The sequence below is a fragment of the Nannobrachium achirus genome (assembly GCF_963921795.1).
Source record: "Nannobrachium achirus genome assembly, chromosome: 7".
Classification (NCBI taxonomy): Eukaryota; Metazoa; Chordata; class Actinopteri; order Myctophiformes; family Myctophidae; genus Nannobrachium; species Nannobrachium achirus.
In genome coordinates this window covers 26,063,015-26,077,938 of record NC_137816.1, presented here as the reverse complement: position 1 = coordinate 26,077,938, position 14,924 = coordinate 26,063,015, and the positions used below count along the sequence as shown (strand labels likewise).

Genomic DNA, 14,924 nt, shown 5'->3' with positions numbered 1-14,924 from the left:
GGTTCTGGCTAGACTGCACTGGCTACCAGTGAGATATTTTTTAGATTTTAAAATGTAACTTTTTGTTTTTAAAGCCTTAAACGGCACCACAATACATTTCTGATCTGATTTCTGCACCTCCTGCCGTTGGGGTATTTAGGTCATCCTCCCAAATGCTCCTTGTTGTCCCTCTAACAAATTGTATCAGTAGAGGCAATAGAGCATTTTCTGTAATTGGTCCCACACTTTGGAACAATCTTCCACTAGACATTATGTCCTGCTCCACCATCGAAAGTTTTAAATCCACCCTAAAACCCATCTCTTTTCCATTGCTTTTAGCTTGGTCTGAGGAAATGAACTTGCCTTTATGCTCTTTTATAGATTTTTGGACCTTGTACCTTGTTGTTGTTTACTATAATCATTTTTTGCTATGATTCTTGTAATATGTTATTATTTTGTTGTTGTTTGTTTTTATGTATTGTCGTTTTTTTTATGCTGGGTCATCTACTGTTGTTTTTATATACATTTGCTATAGGCTATAAATAAAGGTGACTTGACTTGACTATTGAGACATTTAGATTGTAATGTATCAAAGAAATGGTCATGTGACGTGGTCAAGATTAAATGTATCCCCTGAGTAAGCAGGCTGGCTCTATTAGCTGAAAGGTAAAAAACAGGTTAAATCCGGATCAGAGGAAAGTTACATAGTGCTGCTTTAATAACACTAACAGAGAGAGAGAAGCTTCTGTGACCTGGTAGTTTCAGACAAGCCTCTGACTGCAATCACCAGGTTAATGCTGAAGTAGTAGTTCTACAACTAGAGATTAAAACCAGGACCTTCTGTGTGTAAAGCAGATGTCATAAACACTACTGTAGGCCTATACGAAAGGGGGGGGGGGGGGGGGGGGGATGACAGCAAAAACCTGGTAACCAAACAACATTATTTAGCACACACACACTGTAAAAATAGCCGAATGTGATAAATCCAGACATCCAACTGGCAGAAGAAGCAAGTACTTTCTGAGACTTCCCACACACTGGTGCCTGTCACAATCTATTCATAAAACCCAGGGGGTGTCTGTGAATGCATTGTCAGTTGTGACAGTGACATGCACACAAGGAAACAGCTCCATGTAAATTTAAGCAGTATAACACTTAATTTATGCTACATGTGGTGCCCTCGTAGGATGGCAATTTATACAAATATACAAATTAAAAGTACCCCTCAATTATGATAGAATACTAATTTTATTTTCATTGGGGAAGGTAGTCTTTTCCCTAAAGAAATGCTTGGAGGCAGTGGCTGCGTCACAACAGTGAAAACTGCAACAGCACTGTCGTGACTTGTAGTCGGGGGCGTTAAGGATATTTTCGCCCTAATCAGTCTAAAAGTGCAAAATTTTGCACAGATATAGCTCAAGGCATGCTCTAATAATTTAGCTAGGGCGCCCGAGTCGGCAACCTTCAGGGTCGCCACAGCGGCCAAATCAAGTTGGGCTCCCATTGACTTTCTATACGTGAGGAAAATACCCAGAAAAACGTTTTTTTTTTCTGGGTATTTAAGTAGGATCTGAGGGGTCTAACTAGGGGTTTGTCATGATGCTGAATCCATTGCAAGCATTTGTTTTTCTAGCCCATTCCTTAGGCTAGAAATGGCTTCAGAAAACGATGCATGTATGGGTTAGCATTCATGTTAGTCGGAGGCCTTAGGGTTTTTTTTCTCGTGCTAATCAGTCTAAAAGCACCAAGCGCCACATTTTGCACAGATGTAGCCCAGGGCATGCTCTAATGATTTAGCTAGGGCGCCCGAGTCGGTGACATTCAGGGTCGCCACAGCTCCAGAAAACACCCACAAAACTCTGAAAAGTGATGACTCATCACTTTTCATCACTAAACCATCATTTTCTGGGGCCATTTGTAGCCCAAGGAATGTTTTTTGTGCAAAACAAATGCTTGCAATGGATTCAGCATCATGACAAATCCCTAGTTAGACCCCTCACATCCTATTTAAATACCCAGAAAAAAGTGTTTTTCTGGGTATTTTCCTCCTGTATTGAAAGTCGATGGGAGCCCAACTTGATCTGGCCGCTGTGGCGACCCCGAATGTCGCAGACTCGGGCGCCCTGGCTAAATCATTAGAGCATGCCCTGGGCTACATCTGTGCAAAATTTGGCACTTTTAGACTAATTAGCACGAAATTACCATGTCATCTCCCTAACGCCCAGACTATTGAGTCATGAGGAAATAATGGGACCCAATGGGAGAAAGAAAGACAATGGTTATTATATACAGAGCAGAGAGAGTTATGTGGGTTATGAACGAAAGAATAAGATCACGGATAGGCCTACAACCGAAATGACTTTTCTCAGACGGTTGGCTGGCCTCTCCCTTAGATAGGGTGAGAATTTAAGTCATCTGTGTCAAAATGTCACAATCACAAATGTCACAATCCAATCAGGATCAAGAGTCCTGTGTAACCGTAGGCCCACCCCTTTGAGGGCAAGTAGATTGTCTCCACCAGCCGAAGGCAAGGGGAGAGTATGTTTTCGCCCCTGTCCGTGCGTCCGTCCGTGCGTGCGTGCGTCCGTCCGTCCTCCAAGTTTGTTAACAGCTAATCTCCGGCACCGTTGGCCCGGTCGCTGCCAAAATGAGCACACACACTCCCTGGATGCCAATTCAGAACCTCTGCCCCACATTTTTCAAATGGCCCTGTTCTAGCGCCACCATGAGGCCGATGTTTGCAAAACCCATTTCTGTACACTACTCCTACAGATTTTGTCCAAAAATCAAGCAAATCGGTAGACAGTATCTCTACAGTCATGAGATCAACACAGATCTGTCTGATTGTACATATTCCATCCTGATTGGCTGATATTGGCTTTCAAAGTTTGGAAGATTGGTCCATTTTGGACAAAATGCCTCAAATCACAAACGCAGAGTGCAATTATCACGAAATCGCGCACACACATTCCCACTAGGACGAGGAAGAAATGCCACATCAAATTTCGGAAATCAGCCTCATGGTGGCGCTATAACAGGCCGATTCGTGGTTTTACCTATAACTCCACCGATCAGTTTCAAACTTTGTAAGCGCACTCCCTGGATGCCAATTCAGAACCTCTGCCCCACATTTTTCACATGGGCCTGTTCTAGCGCCACCATGAGGCCAATTTGTGCAAAACTACCCTTTGGCCAGTACTCTTACAGATTTTGTCCAAAAATCACGCAAATCGGTAGACAGTATCTCTACAGTCATGTGATCGACATGGATCTGTCTGATTGTCCATATTCCATCCTGATTGGCTGAGATTGGCTTTCAAAGTTTGTAAGATTGGTCCGCTTTGGACAAAATGCCTCAAATCACAAACGCAGAGTGCAATTAACATGAAATCGCGCACACACGTTGCCACTAGGCCGAGGAAGAAATGCAGATATTTTAAATCAGCCTCATGGTGGCGCTATAACAGGCCAATTTGTGGTTTTACCTATAACTCCACCGATCAGTTTCAAACTTTGTAAGCGCACTCCCTATAGGCCAAGGAAAAAACATTTCCTTGCATTTTTCACATCAGCCTTTTATAGCGCCACCAGGAGACGGACTTATGTAAGACACATTTTTGGATATTACTCCTTCAGATTTTACCCACAATTAACACAAATCAGTACACAGTATCTCTACAGTCATATGATCAAGACAGATCTGTCCCATATTAAATATTCCATCCTGATTGGCTAAGATTGGCCTCCAAACTTTGCAGGATTGATCCGTTTCGAACAAAATGCCTCAAATCAAACACAGCGTGCAATTGTAATGAAATTGTGCACGCACATTCGCAAAAGGCCAAGGAAGAAATTACACTACAAAATGTTCAAATCAGCCTCATGGTGGCGCCATGAAAAGGTCTAAGAACACATGCCACCCTTTTTACATTTGCCTATTATAGCACCGTGGCCTGGTGGAGACATGTGCTCGGAAGAGCACTTCTTCTAGTTTGCACTCAGGTGGTCTCATTGACTTCAATGCTTATGTAATTCTGATCTAGTAATCAATGCTATAGAGTGTTTGTTCAGTAGCAGGGGTCTCTCCAGCTCTCAGAAAATAGCTACATTTTCGGTATAGCAAAATTATATATGCATGATATTTTGCATAATGATGCAGAGCAGACCACAAGTGCTACACAAGTGCTGGCTTATAATTGAAGTATGTATGCTCTAGTGGCCTCTTATAATTACCATCCCATAAAACCTACACAAATAAAAGACAAAGGAGTATTAATTATTCCTGGCAGTGGGATGGCAGTGACAAGTGCTTCACACATAGGGCTAGGGGACAGAATATTTCAAAAGTTGACTGAATCAGGCGTTGAAACACACAGGAAAACAAGCTACCTGAGTGGAGAGATGGAAATGAGATTAAGAACATTTTGTGTGAAAGAAAGTACAATACATGTTGCTTTTGATGACCTATGTTGTTTGCTTATAACCTGCCCTCTTTACCATTTAGACCTACTATAAGAATGAGCGGAATACCTCAGGGCTTTATACTGGTATCTATTCTGTTTCCGCTCTACATGGAATATTTTCAATGAAAATAGCCAATCTAGCTTGTAGATCTGCTATTTATAAGGTTTTTTTCCCTGAAAATGTTGTGTGTGTGTGTGGGGGGGGGGGGGGGGAGTCCATCATTAGCTTGACCAGCAAGTGTCCAAAAAAACAGGTTATCTATTCACAGGAGCTAGAAAATAATAAGAGAGCTAAACAATATCATTTACATTTTAAGATTTAACAGGGACATTATAAAGTGTTCATCAATAGTGCTGCATGGCATCGTGTGGTGGTGGTGCAGGGGATGAGTCAGACTGCTGTCCACCAGCTGTGAGGTTCTCTTGCCAACAGGGAGGAGTAAACTTATCTCACAGGGTATGGGGAAGGAAGGGTGGGGGAAGTCAACAGTGAGGATGACGTACAGGTTCATAAAGGATTAGTAGTAAATGTGTTGCACTCAGTGAACTGATGAATGACCACATGTGTCATTTTAGTTATTCTGTGAACTGGTAATGTTCTCGTGCACACCCAGAGTTTATTCTGAGAAAACGCGTCCTGGAGAGAGCGGCACGCATTTATAAAAGCCACAAGCCTTATTATCCAATTAGTGGGGTTAAAAAAGGGGTCGTCCTTGTCGCAGCGATTTCCCAATTAGAACGCTGCACGTTGATTTGCAGCCGGCTAACATACATATTCTCCCCTACTTACTTATACACATCCATGTGAACCGAGAGAGGCCATGTTCTCTCTCTCTCAGATGGAAAGAAAGAAATAAAGAATGCACGCTTTGGTGAACGCGTTCATGCGCTGCCTCGGCTTCCTGCTGCCTGCCCCTTGGCTTTCAGTCACATTTTGCTGGTGGGTTGGGAGTGAGTCGTGCGGGGGGGAGACGCCATCATGGCCCAATCCCAGGGCTCGATTCAAAGGCAGAAAGCCTCTTACATATGTGTCTGGTGCTGGTGGAAAGGTCCATTTGTCGCCGTTTTTAAAAGTCAGAAAATGCTAAAATAAGATTGGTTTATTTTTTTTTTCGTTTTTCGTTTTTTTTCTATTAAGACAGTTTGAATATATTAGAATGTTTTCATTCCATAAGATATCTTTGTTAAGGTTGCCAAATGTTAACACTAGTGTAGTAAACTTGCCTTACTTTGTGAGAGATTACAGACCGTTTCTGGAGGCGGAGAAGTCAGCTCTTTAGATTAGTTTCGATTGGCCGACGGAATCCATTGTTCATCAGGTTTCACTCGTGTTCACGCTCTGAGCACCGCCCATACAGCATGGTGCATCTGGATCTAGTGTGTAAACACTCTTCAGTCTGACTAACTTCATCTCGCTAATGTTATTGATTTGCAGAAGACAGTATTCTGGAAGGATTTATTTTTTGATTTATACGTCGTGATCTGACTCTCTGAGTCGCTCTCGGGCACACAAAGAAAGACAGCGATGATGTCTTCTCGCAATGGAACAGCCGGCGCTAGTGGGAAGCTAACGCTATACAGCGTATCTCACATCTCAGCCTCGTCTGTGGTAAAAAAATAAAGCCCCACCGCTCACGAACGCTTCTTACCTTTTGTGAACATTCTGTCCAAAAAGTAAAGGTCCTATACACTTCTCTCAACTGTTTACTTTTCAAGCGTGGAAGAAAATCCAATCAGCGTGTTGAAATAAAGAGTTTATATCGCTCATTTTGTCAGCCGTTGCATTATTTTCCCCTCTATTATTCGTTGTGTCTATACCACGTGACCAGGGGAGGCAGCATGTCTAAAAACAAAGGACCGGCTGACAAAAATGAGCGATATAAACTTTATTTCAACAAGCTGCTTCGATTTTCTTCCACGCTAATGAAGTAAACAGATGAGAGACCGGCATAGGACCTTTACTTTTTGGATATAATGTTCACAAAAGGCAAGAAGCGTTCGAGAATAGCGGGGCTTTGTTATACTACAGACTAGTGGCCGAGATGCGAGATACGCTATAGCGTTAGCTTCATGCACTTAGCTGCAGGCTAACGTAGGCATCTGTTGTATAAAACGCGACCAAACTCTATTTTTGCTCTTCTACAAGCTCACAACGCGAGGCGGTTAAGCGTAGCCTGTAGATTGTGGTTCATTAGTTCAGATGATCCTTCAATCTGACTGAAGTTACACAAACAGAAAAATCGACGATGTTATATAAAGCACAGCGCACGTAATAGATTCACTTCAACCTCGTGTTTAGCAGTTAAACCTATTTGCTACGTACGTCTACAAAAACTTTCATATTTCAAAGATAAAGTGCTTATTGAAGTCTCACAGATGTCACAGTATGGTACGCTCAAGCAGAATTACCCGTATCTTTCGTATTGTTTAATAAACAGCATTTTAATCCGATCAGACGCCATTTTCTGTTGTTTTTCAGCCATGCGACCCCATCGGTTGCGAGGTGTACTGCACTTAGATACATTAATACCTTTTTAAGGAAACGACGACCGATCGGATTAAAATGCTCCTCGTTAAATAATACGATCATTACGGGACATTCTGCGGGAGCGTACCCTATGGTGACATCCGTGAGCCTTCACTAAAGCAATTTATCTTTGTAATCTGACCGTTTGTGTAGACGTACGTAGCAAATTGGTTAAACGGCTCAACAGCAGATTGTGTTGAATTCACGGTTGGCGCAGCGTAGCGTCTTTACATTTAGCCCAATAATGCTAATCTACAAAGCAACTAAAGTTTAAAACATACATAAACCACTTTAGCCCTATGTTATACCAAGGCTATTTGAAAATAGCCGATCTACAAGCTCACAACGCATTGCGGTGCGACGCGTTGTGAGCTTGTAGATCTGCTATTTTCAAACATTTTGTACTTTTACTTTTGGTACTTTAAGTACATTTGGATACCAATACTTTTGTACTTTTACTCAAGTACATTTTTAATTCTGGACTTTTACTTGTAACAGAGTGATTCTACATTGCAGTATTGATACTTTTACTTAATTATAAAATGTAGGTAATTTTGTAACACACTATTTTAGTGAAAAATAAAAACTACAAAAAGAAGAAAATGACAGGATGAGCATATAAGGAGGGGAGGAGGTAGAAAAGACCACTGGCCACTATTTCTGACATGGCTGCAAGCACTATAGCACAATATATTACCACAGGTCTACTACTAAATAGTAGTTTTAAATAATTGTAGTAAATAAAAGTAAATTTGAAGTTGACAGCTACCACTGTGGGTGTGGTTTGACTTGGGGGAGTGATTTAGGGGTGTAGGTAAGTACCTATTGTCCCTCCCATTGTCACACCCACTTCTGGCGACCTAGAGGTGTAAAAATGTTCCTGGCATTCAAATGGCTTTTTAAGCACTTTGGGGTTTATGGTGCAACAAGTTTAAAATATCCATAACTTCTTCAAATATGCTCCAATTCCAACAAATGATACATCATATGAAAGCTTAGATTCTGTACTTGGATAATCTGTACAAAAAAGAAAAATGACCAATGCAGACATAAGGAACAAAGTACCAGACCTAGTCACATATGAGGAAGTAACAGCCTCCATCTCGACAGTTCCTGCTGCTGGCTGCGTCTCGCTGCGTGCAGCTGCACCTCAGGGCTCCCCGTCATCGTGGGGTACAGTCTGGGGTGTCTGGGAGGCTGTGGAGCGCCTCCTCGGAGCTCCCTGGACCCTTCATCGCCGCTGGTGTGCGAAGCGTCGAGGTTTATGTGCCCGCTGCTGTCCCCCCGTTGCCACTACGATTTATAATAATAATAAAAGCATCCTTCAGGGAGGGGGCGCCGTTTTAATCGAGGAGGACGAGACGAGCGCGTTCACTTCTGCCTATTTGCGGTGGAGGAACAACATGAGCGCGGCGGCCACGGAGTTCCCGAGCCCAGTGAACCCGGCAGGAAGACCCTCACCGCCGGATCCCTGTCCAGCGGTGGAGCCGCCACCAGCACCACCGGGACGCGACCAGGTGATCGCCGTGGTGGACCAGCACCTGCAGGACGTGATGGGCACCGTGAAGATCACCGTGGCCATCCAGGCGGCGGAGGATGAAGAACCAGAAGAAGTGTCATCGTCTAATAACATTGATTTCCTGGGAGGAGGCAGCTGTAGCGAAGACGACCAGGGAAGGCATGACAAGTCCAGGTACACTAACACTACAGCAGTGGTGCTCAAACCTTTTCATGTCAAGGACCCCCAAATTGACATTTACTAGCCCACGGACCCCCATTCGAAAAGCTATGCCAGGGACCCCCAGTTTGACATGCTTTAGACTACGGACCCCCCACTTAATGGTATTTCTATCTATCTCTGAGACCCCAATTTATATTTTAAAACCTATATTAATTTAACTCAGAGTGTACACATGGACCGGGTCCATTTAGTTCCATTTGTGCACTCTGAGTTACAGATACATAAGGGTCCATTTGGTTCCCAACTATCATTTAGCTGGGGACCCCCTGGAACTCCCTCAAGTACCCCCGGGGGTCCCCGGACCCCACTTTGAGAACCAATGCACTAGAGATTTTAATTTTGAAATCAAAATGCCTCAGAAATACGTCTTCCTTCCTACTGTCAAGGCTATTAGGACTTTTAACACTTTGACTCTGTCAGTGTAAGAATGGAAAGGGTCCATTTCGGACCCCCGGGGGTCCCCGACCCACTTTGAGAAGAAATGAGAACCAATGCACTACAGATATTAATTTTGAAATCAAAATGCCTCAGAAATACGTCTTCCTTCCTACTGTCAAGGCTATTAGGACTTTTAACACTTTGACTCTGTCAGTGTAAGAATGGAAAAGGGTCCATTTCCATTTGATTTGTACACTATCGTACGAGATATAATTGGAATTCTTCTGACAGAATGGAAGTGTGTGTATTCTGTGTAACCACCTGTAGGCAGCAACAGTGACGTAAACCCCAGACACCTGGGGAGAGCAGAGGATGAGATGAAGGATGCCACCTTCACATTACTCTAATCTAATTCCCCTGCGTCATCCTGGGCTATTCTTGTCCTCTGTGCCCTATATGTTAGTTCTCCCATCTGCTTCAGCGTTGTGAAATGTACTGAAAAGCGTCCAGAGGTGGGAATCACAGTCACCGCTTTCTGTTGTGTAGCCATCTGTTATATTGTATATTTTCACTTTTTCTGTGGGCTAGCCTAGTACTACTGTAAAGCACCTCATTTGCACTCTGCCCTGCTGCTGTGATTCCTCAGATATTTTCATTTCAAGTTCCACCATTGAGGAACAGTGTTTTACCTCATGTATGAAATATGTTACAGAAATACAGTTCTTGTATTGTAATTGTCCTTTGTTTGATTCCTACGGCGCTGGCGGCCATGCATCTGTAGTTTGTAACATGTAGCCTCCAAGCTCAATGGTTACTAATTTGAACCATTCTCCTTTCACACAGGATGCATTCTGACCTCAGTTAACCCTGACAGCATTCTGCTGTTGTTGACTGTTGACAGTATGGAGTCAATTACTATATATAGTCTATATATTTTTTTTTTTATTAATTAATTTGTGTGCCTTGTGTGGGTATTTTTTGAATTGTCATCTCATGCCAATTCCTTGCTTTAATCTGAGGCAAAAGTAGTGGATTTATCACACCTGTGGCGGCGGTCATGGGTTAGGCTACTTACTTGTGCTGTTTAGTAGCAGGGGTTAGGCTCCTTAGTGGAAGTGTTTTAGTAAGTAGAGAGAGAGAGAGAGGGGGCGAGTGAGTGGGTGGTTGTGGGAGGCGATGAGTCATCCACAGAATTTCACTCACTCCCTCTCTCTGTTCCCACACAGTCCTTACCTGAGTGTAAACTTAAAAGCTTTGGCCACAACAAGTCTTTCTATGCATGATTGGTTATGGGAGTCTTTTTTTTTCTTCTTTTTTTTGGTGAAAAAATCCACGAAAAAATCCACGATTACTATTCTATTAGCAACCTCAGTTGGGATGTGTCAGTGTCAGTCCATATCTTTCAATATATAAGTGTTTTACTCAAGCTTGTCTCTGAATCTCAGTGCATTTCCCCGTTTCCCCAAATGCATTGAGATTCCGAGACAAGCTTGAGTAAAAACACTTCTCTATTGAAAAATATCCAGAGGAGGTTGCGAATAGATAGAGAACACTTGGGGCAAGAAGGGAAGCATGTTATATTTTGGGATTTGTACATTTGTGTTTGGAGCAGTAAGGGAATGGGCTCTCCAGCGGTACATTGCGGCTCATCTTTATAACCCTGTAAGAGTAAAACGCCTTCTTTTACGGGTGTTATTATTTTGAAAGTATAAAATTATTAAATATGTCAACCATTTCTTTGTATCCAGACTATCCACAAGTTTCCGCGGGAGTTTACTGGAGACTATCGGGACCAAACTTCCGGGTTTAACAGCAGACATACAAGCTCACGTCGCGTCGCAGATGCAACCCGTTGTGAGCTTGTAAATCGGCACCGGAAGCTCGGTACAGACGTCTGCGCAATGCACTATGGGGCGTTGGAAACTCGTGGATAGAAGTTATTTATATATTTATTATATCTGCCTTGTGAAACTTTTATTTATGAAGCATAAAAGTCAAACATTTGTGTTCCATTGTTCAATGCCAAAAACACAATTAATTTGTTAATCATAGTATTTTGTGTGACAATTATTCGTCAAGTGAAAAGAAAAAAAGGCAGCCCTACCAGGAGACCCATGGCTCTGTCTGCTGCAGTCTCTGAGTGGCATGGTTGGTGACTCGTACGTCTGTTAACAACAGACTGTCACACTGTCACAATGGAAACTTGTCAAGGAGATGATCTGAGGGCAGAATAACAGTGCTGGCAGCCTTTGTGTCCAGTATGTGCAGGGCGAGGCTGTTTTATAATACAATTTCTGACTAAACCAGTCAAGTTTCTGCTGCCTCGTGTTCAAAAAGATAACGGCTGTGTATGTAGCAGCAGTGTATATATTTATTAATCAGTTATCGGATGTCGGCAGAAATTTATTTTTTTTGCATCTCTGCCAAATTTAGGCTCAGTTCTTGCCCAATCCAAGCCCCATTGGCTTCCATTATAAAATGTATGCAAGAAGTTAAATGTTGCGCAGTCTACAATAACCATAATCTGCCCTACTGACAGAATGAACAAAGTTGTTTTGTGCCAGGGACCCTCCCCCAGAAGAGATTTTTGTTGAAATGCAAAATTATTCAAACTTTCAAAGGACCCCTGGGTCCCTTTAAAGTCTGTTTGCAGTCTGGGGAAAACCAGCTTGAACCACCTACCTTTGAACTGCTAAGATGAAAATTAAATATTTCCTCCTCTCTCACAAACAGTGGAGCTGGCACCAGCGGAGGTGAGCTGGAGGAGGAGAGTTGGCAGCCCCCAGACAAAGACCTGATCCAGAAGCTGGTAGCTCAGATCGAGTACTACCTGTCGGATGAGAACCTGGAGCACGACGCCTTCCTGCTAAAACATGTCCGACGTAACAAAATGGGCTTTGTCAGCGTTAAGCTTCTCACCTCTTTCAAAAAGGTAGGGTCTGGGAATCTGTTAAAACAAGTTGTTTTGATGGACATGACCAGTGACCACATCATTGTATTTGTAGAACTGTTGTTGGAGCTTATCGTGTTGTAATATAAAATTGTTTAAAAACTTTTAAGCCATGACGTCTTGTGGTTCATAATCACTGAGTCACTGCAATGCCAACACAACCCTTTTTTTGTGTAATGATTTAGCTATTTATTACTGTACAAATGCCATGGACACCTAAATTGGAAAACAATTAAAGTCTAGTAGTAATGCTATCAATTCCATGGATGGAGTAAAACAATTGTATTTAATTATGTCCAGCCTCTTGTCCAGTAATATTGCTATTAATTCCAAATGCCATGGACACTTGAATTAGAAAATGTGTTGATTAGTTTCTAGTTTTATTATGGCTTGATGTTAAGGGGCGGCAGTGCTATTCTCACACCGAGCGGCAACAGCTGGTGTACTAAGTGTTGATTGTTTAGTTATGTTCTCTCACACACACACACACACACACACACACACACACACACACACACACACACAGACACCCTACTTTATGTTTATTTAAACATTATTCAAACAGCTTTACTTACAGTACTTGTAACCATGATAACCATCAGTGCCAAAAAGGGGGGGGGGGGGTCTAGTGATGAATTATTGACTGATGCAATGAAGCCAGGATGTTGTTGTCTTGTCACGACTCGCATCATTTTATCATAACATCAGTGCTCTTAACTGATTCAGGAAGTATGACAGAGGATGCTATAGGGGTCGGATGCTGTGAATTTCCCTATAGGGGAAGCAGTACATTTCCATTCTGACAATCTGACATAAAATACATTAACTTGTTATTCAGAGTATCTTGTATAATAAGCACCTTATTTAGCGATTTACCGTAGTATTCTTTTTTACACTAGGCTGTACCCTAATAGCTTAAGCCTTCCATTCTCCTCCTTGCAGGTGAAACACTTGACCCGTGACTGGAGAACAACCGCATACGCCCTGAGACACTCGGAAATACTTGAGCTCAACGATGAAGGCCGTAAGGTGCGGCGCAAGTCAATGGTGCCTGTCTTTGCCAGTGAATCTCTGCCCAGCCGCATGCTACTACTGAGTGACCTGCAGAGCTGGCCAGAACAGGCGGCTCTGGAGCGAGATGGTGGGGAGAACGGAGGTGGCGAGGGAGCGACCCAGCAGGAGCAGCTGATGAAGCTATTGCTGAAAACATTCGGTGCGTACGGTACCATCTCCTCAGTCCGGGTCCTGAAGCCTGGGAAAGATCTTCCGGCTGACCTGAAGAGGCTGAGCAGTCGATACGTCCAGCTGATCACGGAGGAGTGTGCCATCGTGGAGTTTGAGGAGGTGGAAGCGGCGGTCAAGGCCAACGAAGCTGTGGGTAGTGAGGACGGAGGGGCTGGCTCTCTGGGACTGAGGGTGGTCCTGATTGGAACCAAGCCCCCGAAAAAGAAGGTCCCAAAAGAAAGACCGCGCGAGGAGGGAGGGATGCGCAAAAGCCGTTCGCTCAACAGCAGAGTTCGAGAGCTTCAGTACCATGGCGAGGATTCGGCATGCAGCTCCTCGGACACCGAGAGCAACCCTACATCCCCCAGTCTGGCGCGCAAGTCACGCTCCTGTAACAAGCTCAGCCCCACCACCGCTGGCATCAACCACCTCAGCCCTGTTGTGTCCCCGCGAAACAGTCCCTGGTCTAGCCCACGCGCCAGCCCCTGCCCCCAGCGCAAATCCCCTCTCCCCCAAAAGTCTCCCCTGGCCAGTGAGGGCAGGCTGAGTCCTGAGGCTGGGCGCCGCTGGGCAGACTACTCCTCCGATAGCAGCCTGACCCCTTCAGGGAGCCCCTGGGTTCAACGGCGTCGGCAGGTGGCATCACAGGAGAGCAGTCCAGTGGGCAGCCCCATGCTGGGTAGAAAGATCCAGAATGCAGATGGTCTGCCGCTCGGCGTCATGAGGCTGCCAAGGGGCCCTGATGGCACCCGTGGCTTCCACTGCATCGCCATAGGTGAGCGGGGCAAGACTGCAGCTACTCAGACTTGATGCATTAGAGCACTGATGAAACATTTCCCCTTATATACCCTCCAACATAAACAGTACAGTGGAGATTAAGACCCAGTCCCTGGACACTAAACGCAACCCCCTTCCCATATTTGAATGACGTGTAGATATCTTTTTTGTTGTGGTTAGTTTAGTCTCTTTTGTTATAAATATATATATTTATATTTTTTTATGACTTTTTTTGTTAAAATGGTGACATCTTTTTGATTTGCAAATGAAGATTTGAGTTGTGACTTCGTATTGAGTCAAGGGAAAAAAATACTTTTCAAAAAGAGATTCTGAATAGTTTTATTGTTTCTCAGGCGCCAGAGAAATGGACTGTGTCACCTCCATTGCTCCCTTTTCCATGTTGTCAGTGGGGGTGGAGAAGAATGCCCACATCAGATATTTTTTTTTGTTTGTTTTTTTGTGGCAAGTGTCTGCAAGTCTGTGCATAAAAGCTCACAACGTTGCTTGTGGATGATGTATATTAAATATGTAAATTGTGTGAAAAGTGGCATGGATGCAATGGGGTTGATAATGAGTTATTACCATATGCCTTTATGCATTTGTCTACTGTGATTATCACTCTTACATGCTATTTAAACTGAGCCCTGCCGTACATTTTGATCGGTTATCTTTCATGGACATTTTATTATATCTTTTTTAATTTTTTTAATATAGTTTGCCTTTTTTATTTCTTTATTTTCACAATGCCTTGGTGGTAACTTAAGCTTCCAAAGTATGGGAGGTGAGAGGGGTTCGCTCCAGTCTCTATGAAATGTTGGGCTGTTTGTCAGGTAGCTCTGGGTTGGCTAATCTGTTTTCTGTCAGTATAATGAAGCTGGTTGGGAT

The 14,924-nt window shown here is 43.4% G+C and overlaps 2 protein-coding genes across 2 annotated transcripts in view; one reads left to right on the top strand and one right to left on the bottom strand.

Annotated features, from left to right (window-relative positions):
- Positions 1-4,954, bottom strand: part of lrrc49 (leucine rich repeat containing 49) — a gene marked incomplete at both ends in the record, with an annotated part of 84,903 nt that extends 79,949 nt beyond the window's left edge. The window contains 2 exons of the mRNA XM_080730132.1: positions 4,213-4,225; positions 4,897-4,954. Of these exons, the coding sequence (XP_080586258.1) occupies positions 4,213-4,225; positions 4,897-4,954 (71 nt within the window). The remainder of the gene's footprint in view (positions 1-4,212; positions 4,226-4,896) is intronic.
- A 348-nt stretch (positions 4,955-5,302) lies between these two features.
- larp6a (La ribonucleoprotein 6, translational regulator a) lies at positions 5,303-14,072 on the top strand (the record flags this gene model as incomplete). Its single annotated transcript, XM_080730131.1, has 4 exons — positions 5,303-5,477; positions 8,113-8,662; positions 11,822-12,020; positions 12,981-14,072. 4 exons carry the CDS (start codon positions 5,303-5,305, stop codon positions 14,070-14,072), a joined length of 2,016 nt encoding a protein of 671 aa, XP_080586257.1.
- Between the last annotated feature and the right edge of the window lie 852 nt (positions 14,073-14,924).